This window comes from Acanthopagrus latus, chromosome 16, assembly GCF_904848185.1.
Source record: "Acanthopagrus latus isolate v.2019 chromosome 16, fAcaLat1.1, whole genome shotgun sequence".
In the NCBI taxonomy this organism is placed as follows: Eukaryota; Metazoa; Chordata; class Actinopteri; order Spariformes; family Sparidae; genus Acanthopagrus; species Acanthopagrus latus.
Genome location: NC_051054.1, coordinates 17,510,003 through 17,530,459, shown reverse-complemented (window position 1 = coordinate 17,530,459; position 20,457 = coordinate 17,510,003). Strand labels below are relative to the sequence as shown.

At 42.4% G+C, this 20,457-nt stretch overlaps 3 protein-coding genes across 5 annotated transcripts; 1 reads left to right on the top strand and 2 right to left on the bottom strand.

Moving 5' to 3' along the window:
• Positions 1-807: 807 nt before the first annotated feature.
• tdh2 (L-threonine dehydrogenase 2) lies at positions 808-7,072 on the bottom strand. The gene is made up of 10 exons (XM_037072137.1): positions 6,845-7,072; positions 6,673-6,729; positions 6,332-6,538; positions 5,693-5,735; positions 5,536-5,606; positions 5,297-5,446; positions 5,042-5,214; positions 4,839-4,929; positions 4,475-4,744; positions 808-2,844 (listed from the first exon to the last, which is right to left on the bottom strand). Exons 3-10 carry the CDS (start codon positions 6,522-6,524, stop codon positions 2,699-2,701), a joined length of 1,137 nt encoding a protein of 378 aa, XP_036928032.1. The 5' UTR covers positions 6,525-6,538; positions 6,673-6,729; positions 6,845-7,072; the 3' UTR covers positions 808-2,698.
• Positions 7,073-7,235: 163 nt separating this feature from the next.
• On the bottom strand, positions 7,236-14,172 carry zgc:154055 (uncharacterized protein LOC556036 homolog). Of its 3 annotated transcripts, XM_037072134.1 has the most exons (12): positions 13,587-14,172; positions 13,267-13,323; positions 13,052-13,108; positions 12,838-12,946; positions 12,601-12,726; positions 10,386-10,559; positions 10,084-10,301; positions 9,816-9,977; positions 9,257-9,398; positions 8,667-8,887; positions 8,395-8,546; positions 7,236-7,517 (listed from the first exon to the last, which is right to left on the bottom strand). In XM_037072134.1, exons 1-12 carry the CDS (start codon positions 13,769-13,771, stop codon positions 7,417-7,419), a joined length of 1,704 nt encoding a protein of 567 aa, XP_036928029.1. In that variant the 5' UTR covers positions 13,772-14,172; the 3' UTR covers positions 7,236-7,416. The 3 variants fall into 3 exon arrangements, with proteins under 3 accessions (XP_036928029.1, XP_036928030.1, XP_036928031.1); XM_037072135.1 differs by lacking the exon at positions 13,052-13,108; XM_037072136.1 differs by lacking the exons at positions 13,052-13,108; positions 13,267-13,323.
• A 1,016-nt stretch (positions 14,173-15,188) lies between these two features.
• On the top strand, positions 15,189-18,633 carry fam167b (family with sequence similarity 167 member B). Its single transcript, XM_037072138.1, has 2 exons — positions 15,189-15,609; positions 16,145-18,633. Exons 1-2 carry the CDS (start codon positions 15,313-15,315, stop codon positions 16,406-16,408), a joined length of 561 nt encoding a protein of 186 aa, XP_036928033.1. The 5' UTR covers positions 15,189-15,312; the 3' UTR covers positions 16,409-18,633.
• The last annotated feature ends 1,824 nt before the right edge of the window (positions 18,634-20,457 follow it).

The following is a 20,457-nucleotide window of genomic DNA, read 5'->3' as shown; positions in this document are numbered from 1 at the left end:
CTTAAGTCACCTGATGAAACGGTGCACATTTTCCCTCTGAAAGAACACCTTTCAGACACAAATATATAACAAAGAGGCTCATTATTCAGACGTGCAATTTGCCTCGATAAGATCAAAAATCTTGCTTTGGAACTTCACATTTGCCATCAAAGTTCTGTATCAAAAAACACAGCTGTAGTGAAAGATTGTCATATAAAAGTAGCCTCCAAAACATGCAACATGACTTCAGGTGAATAGGTTTTGTTTGAAAAGTCCTTCAAATAAAAGTGAAATTGCAGAAGGTTATTCCTGCTTCTTTGAGTTGGTTCCCCTATGATAACACACTTCAGAGCTTTAAATGCGCTGAAATCAACACATAGTAAGTGAAGATAAACTATATTTTAATACTCACCATGTTTCCTTAAGTTGTTTTTACGTCTTTCGGAGTTCTGACAAAGATGAGGAAGAAAACTCTTTCAGGTCGACTTTAATGAGTCCTGTGTAAGAAGTAACTGGTGGTTTCTCCTGGGCGGTGCTTTTAATACTGTCTTTCTTGGTGGAAAAGAGGGGTCACATGGTGGGATTCCTATTGGTTTAAATGAGATCTTCACAGTATGACAGCTCATAGGCTTGCTTCAGGCAGCAAAAAAAACAACAAAAAAAAAACAGCAAAAAAAGGCACTAAGTGAATAAGTGAATACTTGCCTCCATTAATACATCAGTATCTTAAATGAGACACATAATGCTGTTTTTCAATTTCACAATTTTATTTTATTTTTTTTTATTACTACTAAAATAGGTCTTCATGCTTTAATGCTAAAAAACTATGAGTTTTCTCACACTGTCCAGAGCAGCAGCACTATATTCCCCCTCTTTCTGTTTTAGCTATTGTTTCTTTAAGGTCTCCCCTCCTGAATACCAACTGTGCTCTGACCGGTCAGCTCACACAACCTGGTAGCTTCAGTTAAAGTGAATAAAGGCATATATTATGCAAATGTGTGACATGGTGACATAGTGTGATGACAGAAAGTCCAGTCAATAAAAGCGACCTGTAATGACCTATATACACACTGGAGAAAAGGGCAAAAGCATAAAAGGTATTCTTTAACAGTGAGAGTCTATTCAGTTTTACTTTATGTACTAGAGTTACCTTGTCCACCTTAAAGGCCAGTCTGCCTTCTTATAGCCTGATCCCAGGTCCCACTGAACCACAGGCTCATGGCTCATTTAGGCTCCTCTAACTTTTAAATAATGTTCCAGCTCTAGCAACATGTTTCAAGCATCTCTTGAAAAACATTCTTTGAATGTTCTAAGACTGTTCTTAAAAGTTGTTTTTTTTTTTTTTTTTTTAACATGAACAACAACAATGTTTCATAAATGTTCTCTGATGGTATTTTGTAACAGTCAGAGAAGCTTCGGAATGTTACCTAAAGTTTCTCTGAAGAGTATGTTTGTGTAACCTTTAGAAAACCTTTAGGGAATTTACAGAACTTACAGTGATCGTTCCCTGAAGGTTCTCTGAAGGTTCTCTGAAGGTTACTTTTATGTAACCTTTGTGTGCTCTAAGGGAACATTTTCTGAGGGTTCTCTGAATGTTATGAAAAATCCCCTGAAAGAAGTTTCAAGGAACTTCTACTGAGGGGGTCCAGGGAACAATCCCCTATGTAATGTTCATGAAATGTTCCATGAAGAGAGCTGACTTGTATAGTAGGAACTGTACTAGGGTACAGTAGAAATAATCAAGTACAATTACCTTAGAATTATGCCGAGTTACCACCATAATTAATGCTATTTTTGTCAGCTCAATCATAAACATCATCATGGCTCACTCATTATTAAAAATTACTCCACATTCCAGATGTGGAATACATGAAGTGCAAGAATTTACAATGTTTTTTTGAGGTTTGCTTTTATTATCAAGGTCCGATTCAAAGTACACTGCATTTTTATACATTGTTGTCAAAAGTAATCTACAGTAAATAAGGCTTCATTGATTACTGGTACTCCTTCGTAACCAAAATCACACAGCTGGCAAAAAAGTTAAAGAAAGGCTCCCTGTTAGATGCCACAGCAGGGGGAGTGGGGTTGTATAAATTGTGTGATTTTCACTTGATAGACTATATTATAAAAGACTGCCCTTTAAGACAGCCAGAATACATGATGAGTCATTACAGTCCAGAGTTATCTGAGCCTGCAACTCCTGATGATCCTGAAATCAAAGTGTACAACAGATTTGTTACTTTAAATGTGCAACTGGTCCATATTGTATTCAACATTTTAATAGACATTGTAACAGACTGTTGTGTCCATGGATGCGATTAACATGACATTTGGAAATCTCTAAAGTTTAAGAAATAGGTACTTTTCTATCCCATCTGAGGCAACAAGTGTAAAGTGATGCTTATACCATGATAACAATTAAAAACAACAAAGATGAAGAGAAGATTTGACAGTATATGATTCCCTGAAAAAGACCGAAATGTGCATGTTTGAGAGCATGCACATGACGTCTCACTGTTTACCAAATATTGAGAGGTTCTGACTGAGGATTCCAACTTTACAAACAGTCCCTGGCTCATTGTTGTAATGTTCCAGAGCAGCGGAGGATAGTGGTTGACAACTTGCGAAAGTGAAGTGAAAGAAAGTGTATTGGTGGTGAATGCTGGCTGAAGAAAAGTCAGGGCTAGGGCATTGGCCAGTCTTTGTGGAGCAGGTTTCGCTAGCTGACTGGCAAACCCTCATTTGTCCTCTTGTCTCGAATGGAGCGCAGCATGTCTGCCACCAGCTCCTCAAGCCCAAAAGCAGGTGCCCAGCCCCAGTCCCTCCTGGCATTGGAGTCGTCAAACCTCACGGGCCAGCTGTCTGCTGCCGGATGACAAGAAAAATCCCCAATTTATTTCAAACACGTCAGTTTTAATTTAAGATGGCGATATCAATGCCACGAATGATTGTTTCACAATTTAAAAAATGATAAAATATCAAGTAAAAACTTTTGGGTCCATCCAGGAAAAGACCTCAAAACCTACAGATAAAGCTTGTTCAAGTGTCACATATTTTTAACATGTTAACACATGCCAGGACATGAATGAAATTTCTTGAGCAAGTGAACAAATCATCAGAAATGTTGCATGAAAACAAGCTACTGCAATCTTTCATTGCCTGAATGCAGTGTAGAACGCACAAGGAGGTCATATTTACATTCATTTTTTGCAATGTGTGTAGATTGGCAACCTGTTCAAGGTCACTCCACAGAAACAGGGGGAAGCATATCACCAGAGTAACCACCAGCTGCTGCACACTATAATCTCTGCTGTAGCTCTCTTTGGTTTCAGCAAGTAGCTGCCATTAGTTAGTTATCTTAATTTACAACAGCTTGTCGCCCTACAGACCATATTTACACGGCAGCCATTTTCCTCTGATGTCACGCTCAGGTCAGGGAGCTTAAAATGCTGGTGTAGTGTTACATTGCAGCGTTTCAGGTTGCAAGTTGTTTAAATGTAGAGAATCTTACAGGTTATTATCATTCATTTTGATTAATCAGCAACTAAAAAGGTGATGGATATTGAAATTCTGGAGGGACATCCGACCATATTTCCAAGAAAAACTGAATATGACAAAACAACACTTTGATAACCCATCAGCTAATGTTGGCATGCAACAACTTCCTAGCCACCATTATTACAGTCAGTGCATTTGCAATGCACTTTCAGGTTTAAATAAATGTGTCCGAGATGTTGTGACATTATTTTACAGTAGAAAGTGGGTGAATGCTAATGCTGGCTGCTGTCTCACAGTAGCAAATGGTTTATCTATATGTTGTTTTACCCTGAAGTATGGATAGATTTTCACTATCCATTGTCTGTTCAGTTACAATCAGGAAGTGCTGAAATGATAACGTTTGCCCACTCTGAGCGTGGCTTCAGAGAAGTTTGCCAAGGATTTACTTTGATCAAACCAGGGGTGATTGTTAGAGCAGCGTTGTTACATGTATTTTGTGTCTGTCTACTTTGAATGATGTGAGTCAAAGTTCACAAATCATTTAAGCTTGTAAAAGGGAGAAACTTAATTTACAAAGTGTTTAGTTGTACCTTCTGTTTGAAAAGAGAACTAGTTGTCAGAATATTTTCTTTCTTGAGTTTATTTTGTGTATTTATTAGACTAAAAAAGCCAAGAAAGATTGTGAGATGTAACAAACCAGCTGCTTGCACACTATTTGAGGTACAAAGTGGTATTTACTAGACAGGACGGGCCAGAGCTAGTTGCTAACTTCAGTCAATATCTCTGCAACAAAATACATCAATCCAGACTAGTATTATCTCTTCACATTCTGTTGATAATGTTTGTTCATATTCATACTCAGTCAGACTGGATTTGTGTTGTGAAAGATGGACCCCATTTTTTCCAACATGTGTAATCTTTTAACGGATTGAAAACATTGCAAAAATGTGACATCCCACACTGGTTTCATCTGTATACCACGTGTGTCCAGTCTTACCGATGGTCTGGCGGACAGAGTCGGGATTGTAGGTGACCTTCAGGTGAGGGAGGTGCTTGCGGATTTCTTGGGCCACCTCCTCTGGGGTGAAGCTCATGGCAGCGATGTTGTAGGTACGCAGGGACAGCTGGCACTCTGGGGCCTGCATGAACTCTACCGTGGCACGATGGCAGTCGGAGATATGCATCATGGGAAGGCGAGTGTTGGGACGCAGGTAGCACTCGTGGTGACCTGTGCTGAGCGCGTCGTGGAAGATCTGAACGGCGTAGTCTGTGAACACAGAGGTCATATGAGCTTAGTTCGCAACGTCGATCTGATTATAGTGAATCTATGTGGCGCATCCAGACGTCCAGTGGTGGAATACCTGTTGTTCCTCCTCCAGGAGTCGTGTTGACTGATATCACACCTGGGTAACGTAGGCAGCGGAAGTCCAGACCATATTTATGATGGAGATACTGAGTAAAAAGATGCAAAGAATATTGACATGCCACAAAATCTTGCATATAAATACATGCAGTGGAAGAGTGCCTGCGTGTGTAATGTGTGTGCACTTTCAGATTAACCCACCTCCCCCATCAGCTCTCCGTGCACTTTTGACACGCCATAAATGGTTCGAGGTCTCTGGACACAGAGGTCAGGGGCTGGGTCACGTGGAGAAGAGGGACCAAACGCTCCAATGGTGCTGGGGACAAAGAGGCGCAGGCAGTTCTCCAGGGCCAAGTCCAGCACATTATGAAGGCCTAGATGGACCGCAGAACATCAAAGTGGAGTTCAATCCATAAACAAGGCAGTACACGCAAACTGTGTGTGTATCCAGCGTACCTGTGATGTTGATCTTCCGTGCCAAAGCCACGTTAGCCTCGCCCACGGCACTGAGCAGAGCGCTGTAGTGGACCAGCCAAGTGATACGATTATTTACAATCAGTTCTCGGAGAAGTTTGTAGTCCAACACATCAGCGTAAACAAATGGGCCTAATGGGAAAAGACGGGAAGCTCAGTTAAAAGGAAACTAGTGCTTTCTTTTAAGTGTAAATTGTGTTTAAAGCAAAACTTTTGCATACCGCTGCTGTAAACATGAGGCGGAGGCTTCTTGATGTCTGACAGGATTACATTCTCTGTTCCATACTGTTTCCTAGACATTAATACACAGATGATGACATTCACATTTCAAACATCAGGTAACTCTGATGTCTCAGGAATTTCCTCACCCTATCTCACCTCAGTATCTGTGCGAGTCCCACACCTAGCTGCCCAAGACCACCTGCACACAGAGATAAAGTTCAATATTGTATCTCTCCAGAGAAAACAAGACAATCTTTGGAGGTCTAAAAATGAAATCAATGTTTTCGGTGCCCCGCGTTTCAGCTTTTTGTTTGTTCCAAAGCTTTATCTGAGGACAAAAAGTGACAGCAGGGTATTATTCTAACCCACAGCTGCTCATTGGCTCTTTTATGTCACCAGCACTGTCTGTACGCACCCTATTGTCATGAGTCAAAATGGGGGTCCTGCGGCTAGGGCACAGTGAAAACAACTCGAAAAGACAAAAAGACAGCACGTGTCTGTAGTATTCCACTCATGGTGTTGATGCCGCTATACGCTCTTGGATTTGATTTAATTCAGACATGAGACCTGCTTGACAGTGATCCGAGTAAAAAGGTTCCCTTCCCTCAACACCTTTTGCAACTTTTCTTTGGCCAACAGTAGAAAACTGTGGCTACACATTGACAGTGGTAGAAAACAATGCTTCAGTGTTTGGGTGGCCATGGAAAAGTCCATCTTTCCCTGGTTGAATACAGGAGGAGGAATTCAGGTGGACGTAGACAATATGAGCTCACGACGGAAAAAAATGTGCATTACCCGTAATGAGGACGCGGGGGTTTTCCTGAGGAGGTGGGGGGCCGCAGCCCTCCTGGCTGTTCCATCTGCTCATCTGCCTGGGCAAACAGCTGAAGCTGCGACTGGGCAAACTCCGCGCTCTGCTGAGACAACCTCGGCAAAACAGGCCCAGCACAGCCGCAGTGGGCACACAGACCCGCACACACTGTTGCATATCCAGTAGCAGTCCTTTAAAAAGTTAAATTAACCGGACAATACTGATGACACAGAGGCTCCTACAACTTAGGCACATACAAGTTGTGTTAAAGTAAAATTTCAGGCAAAAAACTGGACTGAAATGATAAAGAAAGAATACGTTTTACCTGATAAAATCAGAAATCCCAGACAGATGATTCTTGATCCAAAACAAGCTGAGGCAACTACACCAGAAGAAAAAGGAAACAAAAAAAAATCAAAAACTATTCCTCTAAATCATGAAATAAGAGCTGATAAGACAGTTTTAGAAGCATTTAAGTGTTAGAATTAAAAGATTACCATCCACTGGGTCACCGTTTCAGTTCGCTCGACAACACTGGATATAAAAGCAGGTGAAGAAAGTCATGCTGGGCTATGTGGTTCTTGTCTACTTTGTGTAATCACCAGGGCTTGTGGCTCTTGAACGGACAGGACTACAGTCTCCAGCTTGCAAAGCTCCATGAGTGCAAACATGCTGACTTGCACAGGGATTTGTATTGTGAAGAGTGTTTAGCTGAGCTTAACAGGACTGGGAGGTGTGTCCGTTACACAGGGATCCGCTATTGATAATATTTATGAGTGCATGTGCCTTACGTCAGAAAGTAATTACTCCATTGAAATTATGCAAAACGGGGAGAAAATATGAAACACCTTAATCCATTTTTTAAAACACTGGAACATGATGTGAAAATACTTTTTTAAATCATACACTTTTTATAAAAATAATACAAAATGACTGTACATTAAGACACAGTAGTATATTAAGACTTGGGAAATAAAAAAAATATGATGTCAAAACACACTGCAGATTGGTAACATTGTTCCTTTAAACATGTTCTACATGTTCAGACTGAGTGTCCACAGAAAGGGCTTCAGCTGAGTGCCAGCTTCCCCCACTCGATGACCATGTTCCTTATTTCCTCCTGAGCCTCTTCGAGGTGACGAGCTTGTGGGGTCCACCTCAGAAAAAAACCTAAGGATCAGACATGGCTGGAGTCAGCAGCAACACTTAGAATCATCAAAGTTAGCAACACGGTTAACTTACAACACTGAACTAGAACAGTGCATGACAATCAGCCTGCCGGGCGGATGTTCAGTATCTTCCTTTTTTTTTTATATCCAACTGCTTTTTAAAATATGCTGCTTCACTCTTATGCAGCAATATCTAACGATCAACGCTGAATAATCTGAATCTGCAAAGTAATCAGTAACTAAAGTTGTCAAACATATGTAGTAGAGTGGAATAAGGTAGCGGGAAATGGAAAACTTCATAATCAATAAATAAAATCAATAAAATACCTCAAAATTGTAATTAATTACAGTACTTGAGCAAATTGCATTAGTTTAATTCCATCACTGGTTATGTCATCATTGGACACCAAAACTGAGGTAGTTGTTGATCACTTGCAACCTCTACAGGACAGTTAATAGAAGTGAAGATTTAGCAGTCAATGGCATCATAAAGCAGAGCATTCACTTAAACATCAATATTGGTCATGCAGATGGTTTCCAGCTCATTTTGGCAGACAACATCAACACGCTTCACCGAACACAGCTGGTGATCATGAACGAGAGTGCCGCAAACTCCTGTGAGGGTTAACAACACTCATAGGACTGACTAGGGATTATAAAATAGAAGAGGGCAATGCTTCATTTCAAGTAATCTCTGCACTGAAGCTCCACAAATCAAGTGGTGAGCTATACTGTATAGCCTAATGTGCTCAATGTCATGAACAGAAGCATTGTGATTTTATTTGAAGCTACTGTGTTGTAGGAGCTTCACTGCTGTCACCAACCACAGGTCAGAAACGTGAGATCAAGTTACAATACATGTGCCAGCCAAAGCTTACCTCTCCAAAGCTGCAGGGACTGAGGGTGCACTGAGGGCCAGATTGCAAGCTCAGTGGGCTCATACAGGGGGTTAGAGTAGTAATCTCTCTTCCCGGGCCTCAGCAGGGCCGAGAACAAACAGTGGGTGTTCTTCATCACTCCTAGAGAACACCTGACAGGGAAGGAAACAGGTGGAAAGGTAAGAGTAGTGTGTGAGAAGATGAAGCCGTTGGGTTTCCGTGTCGACCTTTAAAATTCAAAGTGCCCAGTCACTCGGAGAGGTTTGGCTGACCTTTCCTGGTGGCTGTCGCAAAGGAAGGTGCCATAGTTGGATGCGTAAGCCTCAGTGGCCAGCCTCAGAAGCAGCGCCTCAGAGAAACCTAGCGCCAAAGGGAACTGACGCAGCACTTGCCACACACAGTCCAGCAGCAGCAGGAAGACCGGGGACTCCAGCTGGAGACGGGCATGGGAGTAGGCGAAGTGGGCACATCGCTGCTGAAACGGGTGTCCTGCCTGAAGAGAAGAACACATGATGGACACAGTCTTGTTCTCTTTAGCTAAGTAACTCCACCAATTAAAGACATTAGAGGTGTTTAAAGGTCTTAGGGAGTACACTACTGCATATGTAAAATAAAAGAAAATGCAAAATAAATAAAAAGTCCTATTGGAGGCATTTGTGGCTCCAAAGGAAGCTGCATGTAATCTGACACATTGCCTCGAGCGATGTCACACAGTGGTAGGTGCTAAAAGCATGAACCTAAGCGCTGAGCTTTATTCTATCACCTACAAAATAAGATTTGTACTCACAAATCTTCTTTACAAATTAAACATCTTCCAGGATTTCACACATGCACATGCACGTCGTACACCCAGCACACTCACTTGTATCCACTCCCTCTCCAGCAGAGCCAGGAAGCCCTCCAGCGTGCGGCAGCGTGGGTCCATGATGAGCTGAGCCAGAGTGCTGATGAGCAAAGTGGAGTCTGTCCCCTCAGAGCCGTGAACCAGAACTGAATGACCGTCCCTGGACGAAACCCACAGAAGTACAGTAATACACTTCTGTTCTTCCCCATGTATAAGTAAAGGCATACCTGCATTCATTTAAACGCTAAGAACATTACTGAAGCCCTTCTACTGGTGCTGTTGACATATTTTCCGTTTGCTTTTTATTCTTATGTTCTTATGTTTTAACGTGCATTAAAACATAAGAACATGACCGCCCCTGTAGACAAGCTGATAAAAGTGTTTAAATTGTGTACAGGTTCAATTAATTAATCATTATTAATCTATTCACACATCATAATTGCGGATTTTACCTGTGTGAAAGAAAAAAAAATTCTAAAAAGGTTGTTTGCGTACAGTTTGCAGTTATACACGCAGAAGATCCGAGCACACAAACTGCAATCCCAACACAGACGCACACAGCATGTGTGGTTCCTACCTCTCCACGCACTCTGCCAGCAGGCCGGCAGTCGACAGAGCTGTCTGGACGTGAGACAGCCACTTTGAGTTTTCAAGCTTACTGAGCCAACGATCCATATTATGGGACGTGTCACCACAAGCCTCCACCAGTTTAATTAGACTCTCCTGCAGTGCTTTACCCCTGTGCACACATGTAAAGACAGAGAGTTTGACGGGACAGAACGCTTATTATAGAAAGGTGAGCAGCATCCACTTCCATGGAACACTTTTTACAAACGCACACACACCTCTCCATCTGTCTATGCAGTCTCTTCCAGTGGCTGTAAGACGATTTGGACTCAAACCCTCCACCTGTCATCCTCGCCTGCTGTGCCTGCTGACTAGAGCGTGTGTCGATAATGTAGCCTTTATCTGAGCCTTCGATCACAGCCTGGAGGAGCTGCTCGTCTTCCCTGCAGCGCTTCCTATTGGCCCCTGTCAGGGGCTGACTGCTGCGCATGATTACCTGAAGAGTTTTTATTTGATTAGGATCATTTAGCTGCAGTTATGAATTGTAAGCGAACAGCGGAGATACATAAAAGCACCTCACCATGCCATTCTTCCTGTGGTAGTAGCAGAGGACAGGGAAGCGTCCTCCCTGTCTGAATTTGGCCACCTTCTTTAGCACCTCGTCATCCGTGCTCTTGGGGACGATGACAGCTGGGGGGTACGAGGGGCACACCGAGTAGTCTCTGTTCACAGCGCTCAGCCTCCACCTATCATGCTGCCAACAGGAGCGACAGAGGACGATGAGGGCTTGCCCCAGTGACACATGGGTAATCAAAAATATTGGACTCTCAATAACTCACTATTTGGAAAATTTGAACGTAACAAACATAAATCATGTAAAGCTTTGTCAGTGATGTGCACACAGCACAGCCTTGTTTTCCACGACCGCTTTGTCTGTAACGACTTTATGTCAACAGATACTAAAATGACAGGAAACAGCACTGAGGTGGGTGAGTGAACCTTCCTCTGCACAGATCATGTCTTTACTCACTTACAGTTTTTTTTTTATTTGTCACTTCCTATAGGTGAAGAAAGAGGCTAACCCTGATGCTAAAAATTCCATCAGAAAATGACAAAACTAAATCATGTGAATGCTCTTCTGTAATTTTACCTTGTTTTTTAAAGGTGAGTAAGCTATTCCTTAAAAAAAAACAAAAAACTATATGAGCTTAAAAATTAACAGTTTGACATTTTAGGAAACACACTTATTTGCTGTTCTGCCAATAGTTAGTGGAGAAGACCGAAACCACTTTTAAGTCTGTATGATCTATGTGAAGCTACAGGAAGGAGACCGGAGAGATTCAGCTTAGCTTAGGTTCATTTGGCATAAAGTGTGAAAGAGGAGGGAAACAGAAAGCACGGCCCTGTGCCAAAGTAAAAAAAAAAAAAAAGATTGCCAAGCAACAAAAAATGGCATTTACAAACAAAATGATATCTGTTGACATATTTGTTGAACAGATAAAGAGTAAAAAAGAAACTGTAAAAATGACATGTCTGGACCCCGCCTGTTTCCAGGCAATAACACTAAGACTCCAGGCACTCCAGGCACTGCTACAGGACTAGAGGAGATGGTTGGGCACGTAACGTGCTGGGAAAGTGAGAGGTGTTGGTATCTGGATTGTTTCTGGCCTTTGCGAGCTGTTGTCTCGATTCTGAACTTTCTGTTAAGCTTAATATACAGTCTCTTGGCTTTATTAAGCTATTTTTTGACCTTCTCGTTAGGTTTTCCATTTCATTTTGCCAATTTTTAAATCTATTTGTATTTACTTATTTCCGTATTATTTTCCATTTAGATGTCTCCACTATTTATTTACCCGTATATATTTGTTTTGGTGTTTTCTTTTTAAATGTTTTCTATGTGTTCAAGGGGGCTGTCACTGAAAGTGTGTCCTTCCTGGGGTCAACGCTTTGCCTTATGGTTGACTGACATCAGGGTGCATATATTGTTAATACATGCCTTGTTCCCACATAAGACATAAGTCAATTATTTTTTGTGTCTGTAATGGCCTATTTATTGATTGGCTCATTAATTAATCTATTTTATCAATTTTTGGCAGTTTAAATTCTTTTTGTCTGAAATCAGCCAGCAGCGCTTAAGTTTTACCAGCTTTCAGCTCTGACGAGTGGTGTGGATCTTCTCATCTAACACTTCCCAAGAAAGTGAACAAGCTTATTTCTCCAAATGTCAAACAATTCCATGTAAACTCTGTATGACAAACATCAACAACACAATACAATTTTTTTTTTATAGAAAAATGAATGGTTACAATTTACACAAAACAACTTAACTCCAATGGAGGTGGCAGGAATTAACTGGACTAGCGAGCAAGCACCAACCAGTTTCTTCAAGGAGAAGGAAAGTCGCCAGACTAGCCTGTTGAAAACTAAATATATCCTGCATGTTCTTGGAATATTGTTCCGAAAAAAAACAAACAAAAAAAAACCAAATTCAACAATGCTGCCCTCAGGACATACCTTTCACCACCGCAACATGCCATTCGCAGGGGAAAGGGGTCTTTCTATTAAACACAAAATCAAGCTGTGTGCAGCACATTCCTGAGTTACAGGAAAATAAGCGAGAGCTAAGCAACGGGGACATCCTGACTCTCGACCCCTGCATTCAGTTTTGCTGGCATTTTCTTGTCATGTGGATGTTAGATCACTGCTAGGAAAGGTTGCCTGTGAGTGACTCGGTGTGCAGACTGTATGTTTTATGCACGGTGCATTATTTTATAAGGGTTTAGTAAGTTTCTTACGAGCTCCTTCATTTGACTGTAGTGTTTTTCAGGGGATGAGAGACCCCACTGGTCCTGCAGGCTGAGATCAGAGGGTCTGTAAAAGAAAGGGTACATCTCCGACACCCTGTCCAGACAGGACAGGGTCTACAGAGAGAGAAGTGGCAAGAGAAAGAGAGATCGTTGTAAGAAATGTCATGAATGTTATCAAATGTAAAGCACAGATTTGTAATCAAATGATTGTGTAATATATCATACCTCAATGGAGTGTGCAATGTTGAGACACTGTTCCATGCCTGGGATGTCAAGCTGGAGCACTCGCAGATCTTTACACTTGATGATAATTGTCCCTGAGGATCCAGATATCCTGCATACACACAAGCACACAAAACGGTAGAAACAATGCCCCTGTGCCCACTTCCCGCCTCGCCCCTCATGCTTTGACTCTGGCAGTGCACAAAGTTTGACTTACAGCAGCAAAGAAAGGCGAAACCAGTCAGCTGAGCTGTGTGTGTCTCTCGCTGACAAACTAAGACAAAGCTGTTAGTAGCAAGCGACATACAACGTGTTTTATGTTTCTGTGTGTGTGTGTGGAAGGTAAGGAGAAACCAGAGCTGCTGAAATTTTATTAGCACATTTCCTATTTCAGCACACAACAGACACATGGCAACACAGATGATGTCCAACCTTTCACCACGGCGTGCATTAGAGAAGAGGCCCGAATAGGCCAAAAGGTTTTCCACACTGGTTAAAAAGATTTGAGGAATAACGGAATTAGACATCAATTAGACACTGACACAGTTAGTAGTGTGAATTAGTGTATTCTTGTTTTGCTTGTTGTAAGTGTTAAGTGCTGTAATTTGTATTTCGAGCAATCAAATCAGACTAACTGTTGAATTTTGTTGAATCAAATGTATTTAGGATTAAAATGACTATTTACTACTGTTGTATAGCTTAGTATCATGAGGTAATATGTCATTGCAGTGAGGATGAGTTGCCCCCCTCACCTTTTCTCTATGGCATCGATGCTCCTGAGGAGCAGCAGGACCTGCCGGGAGCTGCCCTCCTCTCTGTCCGAGAAGAGCAGGTGGTGGCCGGTGATGCACAGGGTGCCTCTGCTCGGCGGGTGCAGCGGCTGTCGGAGGACAACATCCTCCACGTTGGCGGTCTTGATGTGCTCAGAAAACTCCATCAATCACCAAACATAAAAATAAATAAATAAATAAAAAAAACACCTTCCGCTCCTGAACTTCAACAGAGCACTTCAAATCACTTCCTCGCCTCTCTTGTAGAAGAAAGCGAAAGCAACCTCCCTCCTCCGGCTCGCTCACTCTGTCGGGCCGTTGGGTAGGGCTGCAGATGCGCTCTGTTTATTTGACGATAAGGAGCCTGTAAATAGAGCCTATTCCATGTGAACACAGCCAGCCTGCAGCGCAGCTACACCTTCTGTCACACAGCTGGCTGCTGAGCACAGAGCACGCGACCGCTCTGGAAGTGGCAACGCACGGCTCGAGGCGACAGAAGGCGGAAGTGGACGTTTCCTGAGAAAGAGCAACATGTGTCACAAAACGCTGGTAAAAGTTCTGCAGGCGACATTGTGCGAGTGAGGGTGGGGGTGGGGTGGTGGTGGTGGTGGGGCTTATTATGTATCATAGACGACCACAAGATGGCGGCATAGTCAAACGTAAAGAGTGGGTCGATCGCGAGCACGACTCGCCAAACAATATTACTGTGGCTCATTGCAGCGGTGGAAGAAGCTTCTGCCACAAGTTTCACCACAGTGTATAAATGTGTAAGCATCAAAAGTACACATGTAGAATTCAAAGTATTAGACTCTTATATTAATGCTAAAATTCCCCCACTTGAAGTATCAAGTCATTATAATTAGTCTATAGTGCACCATATAGAGCATTAAGTTATTATACTTAGGCAAGATCACACCATTTAATGTCAAATATTATTATATTGAGGCTAGAATCCCCTATGTAGAGCCCTTTATTATTATACTTAGGCCAGAATGCACCATGTCAAGTGTTATATTATCATATTTAGGCTAGAATGCTCCATTTAAATTTGTATATTATTATATAAAGGCAATACCATCATATTATTGTTTTGGCATTACTGATGCACAAGAGTGCATGCAGCAATATAATGTTATAATCGGTTAGCTGAAGCTTTCTTAGTATTTCCTTTTCATATGTAGTACAGTGGTGGAATTAAAACCAAAACTAGGCCTATATTTACTGTACTTGAGGCGAATTTTGAGGGTGCTTTTATAGCTTACTAGAGTATTTTCATTGTATTCTATTTCATACATTGACTTTCAATATATAAAACACTCACAGTGGCCATTTTCCTATGTGTAACTTTATTTCTCATTCTTTATAATTGATTCCAAAGTCTCAAAATGATTTTATTTTGAAATTCGTAACACACAGTTTGCAACTTTTTTTTTGTATTACAATCTCTGACTGCGCGACCCCTGGGCTTTGCTGGATATCCCCCTTCCTTACACGCACACACACACACACACACACACACACACACACACACACACACACACACACACACACACACACACACACACACACACAGAACACAAAGTATAAGTGAGCCTGTCCTGTGCGGGATGGGCGGTCACTGCCTCTTATAAAGGAGGTGAGGACCTGTTGCGCTCTCATCGCCGAGCTGCCGATCCAGACAGCGAATTCCTCAAGGGGCGCATTCATCATGGATTCTAAAGAGTTCGGAGACGAGTCCTCCGAGGGAGACACCGAGGATCTGGACAGCGTGAAAGCACTCACAGAGAAGCTGAAGCTACAGACCCGCAGACCATCCTATCTGGAGTGGCAGGAGCGGGTGCAGAGCCGGCCGTGGATCGAGAGTTATTCGGCGCACAGTCCGGAGTCTGGAGGAGAAGTGGTTTCCCTGCCTGCGACTCAGAGGAACGACTCGGAGGTGGTTGTGCGCAACATCTGTGGCTTTGACACTATTGATGATGCTTTGGACTTTCTGAGAAAAGAGCTGGTGAGTTATTATTACTATTATTATTTCTTTTATTTGAACAGGGACAGTGCACAATAAAACATGTATATAACCCTGTATATAACATGGAGAGATGCATTGCATCAGGTTTTATCAAGTCGCAATTTTCCACCTATAGTCCTATCATTTTAGTTCTGATCATGTTGCAAAGTGCACTGAGTCAAAGTATAGTTCTAAAGTTCCCCATTTCAACATGTGTGTAAAATATATCTACCTCCCTGCTTCACCTCTCAGGTAGTTAAACATCTTTGCCTTATGGAATTGCATGACTGACCTCCAGCAGCCCTCACAGCTTAGACAAACTGCTTGTCAAACAATGTGGTGTCTGCTTTCTCACGCTCTCATCCGCAGCCGGTATCATACTCATGCCAGTGATTTACACGCCTTGATAAGAAGATTTTAAAAAAAAGACTATAAACCAGATGCGAGCTTCCACACAAATGTTCTGGTTTCTCAGTGATGCTCACGTTCTCTGTGACCCCCCCCCCCCCAACCCTTCTGACCTCTCGCCCCTCAGAGGGAGATGCAGGTTCAGGACAACCGTCTGGCCCGCCAGCTGATCCGGCTGCGCGGGGAGATCCACCGGCTGAAAGTGGAGCAGGTGTGCGACCGCCACAAGGAGATGCTGGACGATGCGACGTACGAGCTGGAGGAGTGTGGCGAGGAGTCGGACCTGCTGTGCGACATCCCGATGAAGGCTGCCTTCGCTCTGTCCACCCCGCTCAAACACCTGGGCCTCACCAAGATGAACATCAACTCCAGGCGTTTCTCACTGTGTTGAAACCTCTAACTTCAGCCGTGTAACATCCAGGACATTCCCCTCACCTCCCATGTGTTTGTGTTGGCAAGTAGGGTTATTTCCTCTTTTGGAGGAAGGTGTGTTTCAGGATAGAGCGAAGGGAGACTGCCAGTTCTGGTGCCCTAGGTGGAAGTGAAAATGACTCCTTTGATTTCTCACCTTGGCCTGACATGCATGAAGAAGCGTCGGCATGCAGGCCTGCAGGGGCACACACCCATAATACAAACATGCCCTCCTGGTGGCAGGAGCATCTGCTGCGCCACTGTTAACTGTTCTTTACACAGTGCAGTGTTTATTAGAGTACTTAGGTGAAGACTAACTAGACTGAACTGTAAATGTAGATATGGAAAGGGCGTTATGTTCAGGATCTTATTCCCAATGATTTGGTGACGTGCAAAACGAAGTTTCATATGTGCCAAGACAGAAGTTCAATACAGTTACAGGAAGAGTAGTGCTGATTTTCTCGGAGATTGTCATAGAAAAAGAAGAGGGTCACTTCAGAATAGAGGACAGTGTCTTCTGACAGCTAGTCTTATTTTTGTGTACCAGTCGTTCCCAGCCTAGGTGTCAGGACCCAGACAAGGCATCACGACACAAATCTGAGAGGTCGTGAGCTGATTAGAACTGAATCGCCAGAGTAAATGTAGGCACTGTGTATTTCTGCAAACCTCTGAAACTTAACTTTTTGAGTGTTGCAAAACTACAAATTATATGTTCAATTTTCAATTTCATGTTTTGATGATACTATGCTTATGGTTGGGTTAGATTTAGGCACTAAAACCACTTTATGGTTATGGTCAGGGAAAGATCATGTTTTGGCTTATATGGCTCTATGATGACTTCTCAGTAAAATTATCAAGTATTAGCTAGAAATTATCCAGGTTTTTCATCAAAAATGCCAATTATAGGACTAGAAAATGTCCAGACACCTTGTTGAAAATATCCAGCGGTTTCACGGTTACAGATTTTAAAACACCACCTGAAACAGCGATCTCTTACGTGGCAGCTGTACAAATGCTGAAATGCTGTCTGGATCAATGTTCTCTCATGAAAAATATCCAGCGGGTTAGATTGTACAGATTTTTAAAACACCATCAACAAACAGTGGTCTCTCGCGAAACGTTCTATCAAACAGTGGACTTTCGCCTTAGGCAGTACTGATGTTGAAATGCTGTCTTGAGCAAAAGTCTTTTCGTAAAAATATCCAGTGGTTTCGCTCTAACAAATGTTAAAACACTGTCTCAAAGAGTTATCTCTCACTTGGCAGCAGTATAAATGCTAAAATTTTATCTTGAACCGTGGTCTCTTGTCAAAAATATGCAGTGGTTTTGCACTTACGGATGTTAAAACACCAGCACAACCAGTGGTCTCTCCCCTAACAGCAGACCAAATGTTGAAACACTGACTGAAACAGTGGTCTCTCACTTGGCAGCAGTACAAATTGTTAACATGCTTACCGCGTGTCGAAAGGCCTCGCTGTCATATCACCACCAACCCCTCCTCCTCCAGACATGATACTCAGATGCTCCATTTTAACAGCTCACAAGAGAAAAAGGTACGGAGTCACTGCTTTACATTACTTGTACTAGTACATTTTTTGTGGAGTTGACTGAAATAGAAAAAGTACGAAGGTGGCATATCTGGTGTGGACCGGTCGGATAAAGGAAACGTTCGCCAGCCCTTTAGTGTAAATTCAGTGAATCTGTTGAAGCCTTCATCTAGCAGACTGTCTCTAACTTTGTCCTCAAAGGAAGTGGGAGGTCACACTCCAGCATTTTTACACCTTGTCTTCACAATCCAAAAATATCTCCATAGCCTCACCACTGCAGTGACAGCACCCAGGAAGCTATGCTTAATGCATTTTGTTTTCCATTACCATGTCCAGATGCTGCAGAGCACAGCTTGGAAACTATATATGGCTGGACAAGTGACCAAGTGTATTTTGTCGCTGCGTGGGCAGTTGAGGGAGAGTTAAAATCATTCATCATGTTGCTTACTCGTAACAACAAATAGGAAGAAGGTATTTTTGTTGATTGTAAATATAAAAAGAACGCTAAAATTAGCCTTATTAGATTGCTAAATCATGCTACTGTAATATGAATGTATCTACATGACAAATGAGTGTAAAAGCAAAATGCCTTAAAATGTAAAGTTGTTATTTTCTGTTGTACATACAAGACAATGTTGAATAAACTTAACTTTATCTATTTTGTTTGTAAGTGATATTTTATCAGTATGTAAACCAACCCTAACCCATGTTTATCACATGTGCACTTGGTATTTTGGACTGGTTCTTTGCATTTGTTAATGCACAATTTACCATTAGTATTATCTAGGCTAAGTGTCACCATGTAATCCACCAAATCCAGCCCTCGCTCTTAAGCCCAACCTGCACAATAGTCTTTTCTTTTCTCCCCCGGCGCATTCACGACCTGGTGTAATATCCAAACATATGAATGGGGCCCTACAGGGATGTGCAGAACCATAGACATTGTTGGGCATAATTAGTTAAACAGGAAACCAAATATGCCTCGTATAAGCACAACTATGACTGCTGAAATGCGCATAATGTCACATACTTCAGGACACATGAGCTCATGTGATGACCTCAATAAGGGAAATTAATATCATATGGAAAATGCACAGAAACAGAGGTATTGTGCCTCCGGGCCTCTTTGGCGAGTGCTTTTAGAAGAAAGCATTGCAGCCTTGTGTTTCTCATGCCACTCAGCTCTGCCCTGCAGATGCTTTCTCTCGACCTTTTCCTCATATCACACCACATGTCATCATACGAGCAGCAGCTGACATCAGAGAGTAAATAAAGCACATAGTTTTGAACTTATTCGAACTTAAAAACGCATGGTATTTGAATTTGTTTAAGACTTTACGCGAGTGTACGTGAGTGCACATCTGCAGGGAAACAAAAGCGGCTCTCGCTCACATGAAAGAGGCCAACACCTGCATCAAGAGGCGGGCGGGAGGAGGGCTGGAAAACTTTCCACATATTGATATCATCTCAGTTTGATTGCGTAACAGAATGTGATTTCCAACCACATTTGGAAGCAGTGACAACTGCGGTTGAGGGCAAACAAGGAATACCCCCTTAGGCTCACAGGGCCTTCCAAAAAGTGAGCTTGAAGATGATGAAGCAAGATGATCTGCGGTATTATTCCATCAGATTAATGAGGAATGTGTGCTTGATAAGATTGTTCCACCAGAAACAGATAAAGTACCATCGCTGTTCTCTCTTATTGTTGTCTTATTGCAATCAGCTCGGCAAGAGGGTCTGCAGCGTACATCACCGCCAAAATGTCAAAGAAGGTGAGACTACTTCACTCATCCTCCTCTACAGCCTCTAGGTTATGTGCTTTAACGGAAAAAGAGTGAGCTCAGGTGGTTTCATCGCGAGTGACACTTAATCTATGCTGTGGCAGTCATCTAAGCACATTTTCTCTGTGCACTTCCTGTAATGTTTGGACTGACTTCCTGCCAGTGCACGCTCTGTAGCAGCAGCCGTTCACCACAAGAGAAGAGATGCGGCCCAAAGCAGAGTTGTCTGAGAGGTAGAAAACGCGGCAGCACAGACTCGGAGCGTGTTGGGAACCTGAGAGACTTTTTAATTCACGTCTCCTCTCCAGGGCTCAAAGTTACCGTGCTGTGGCCCCTGCTCAACAAAGACGTGTTGATTTGTAAGAGGGTCATTCACTGATTGATACTGTCTTTTTCTTTGTGGGTGATTTTGTCTACTGTTTTCAGGGCTGACTTGTAAAAACCAAGGTCGGGGTCTTTTCTTTGAATGGTCTGCTGGCCACAGAGCAGACACAAACCACATGTGTGATTGACACAAATAGCCTTGTCAGTGACCTGAAACCACCTGGCAGGAAACACAACTGTTCCAAAAAACAAAATTCTCTTTTGTGTGGCTATAGTGTAATCATTTGTGACTAATTATAACACTGCTAAAATGCTGTCTCGTCAAATACTCTCTTGCAGGGTAAATTCTTTTGGATAGCATTGTATATAGTATTCAA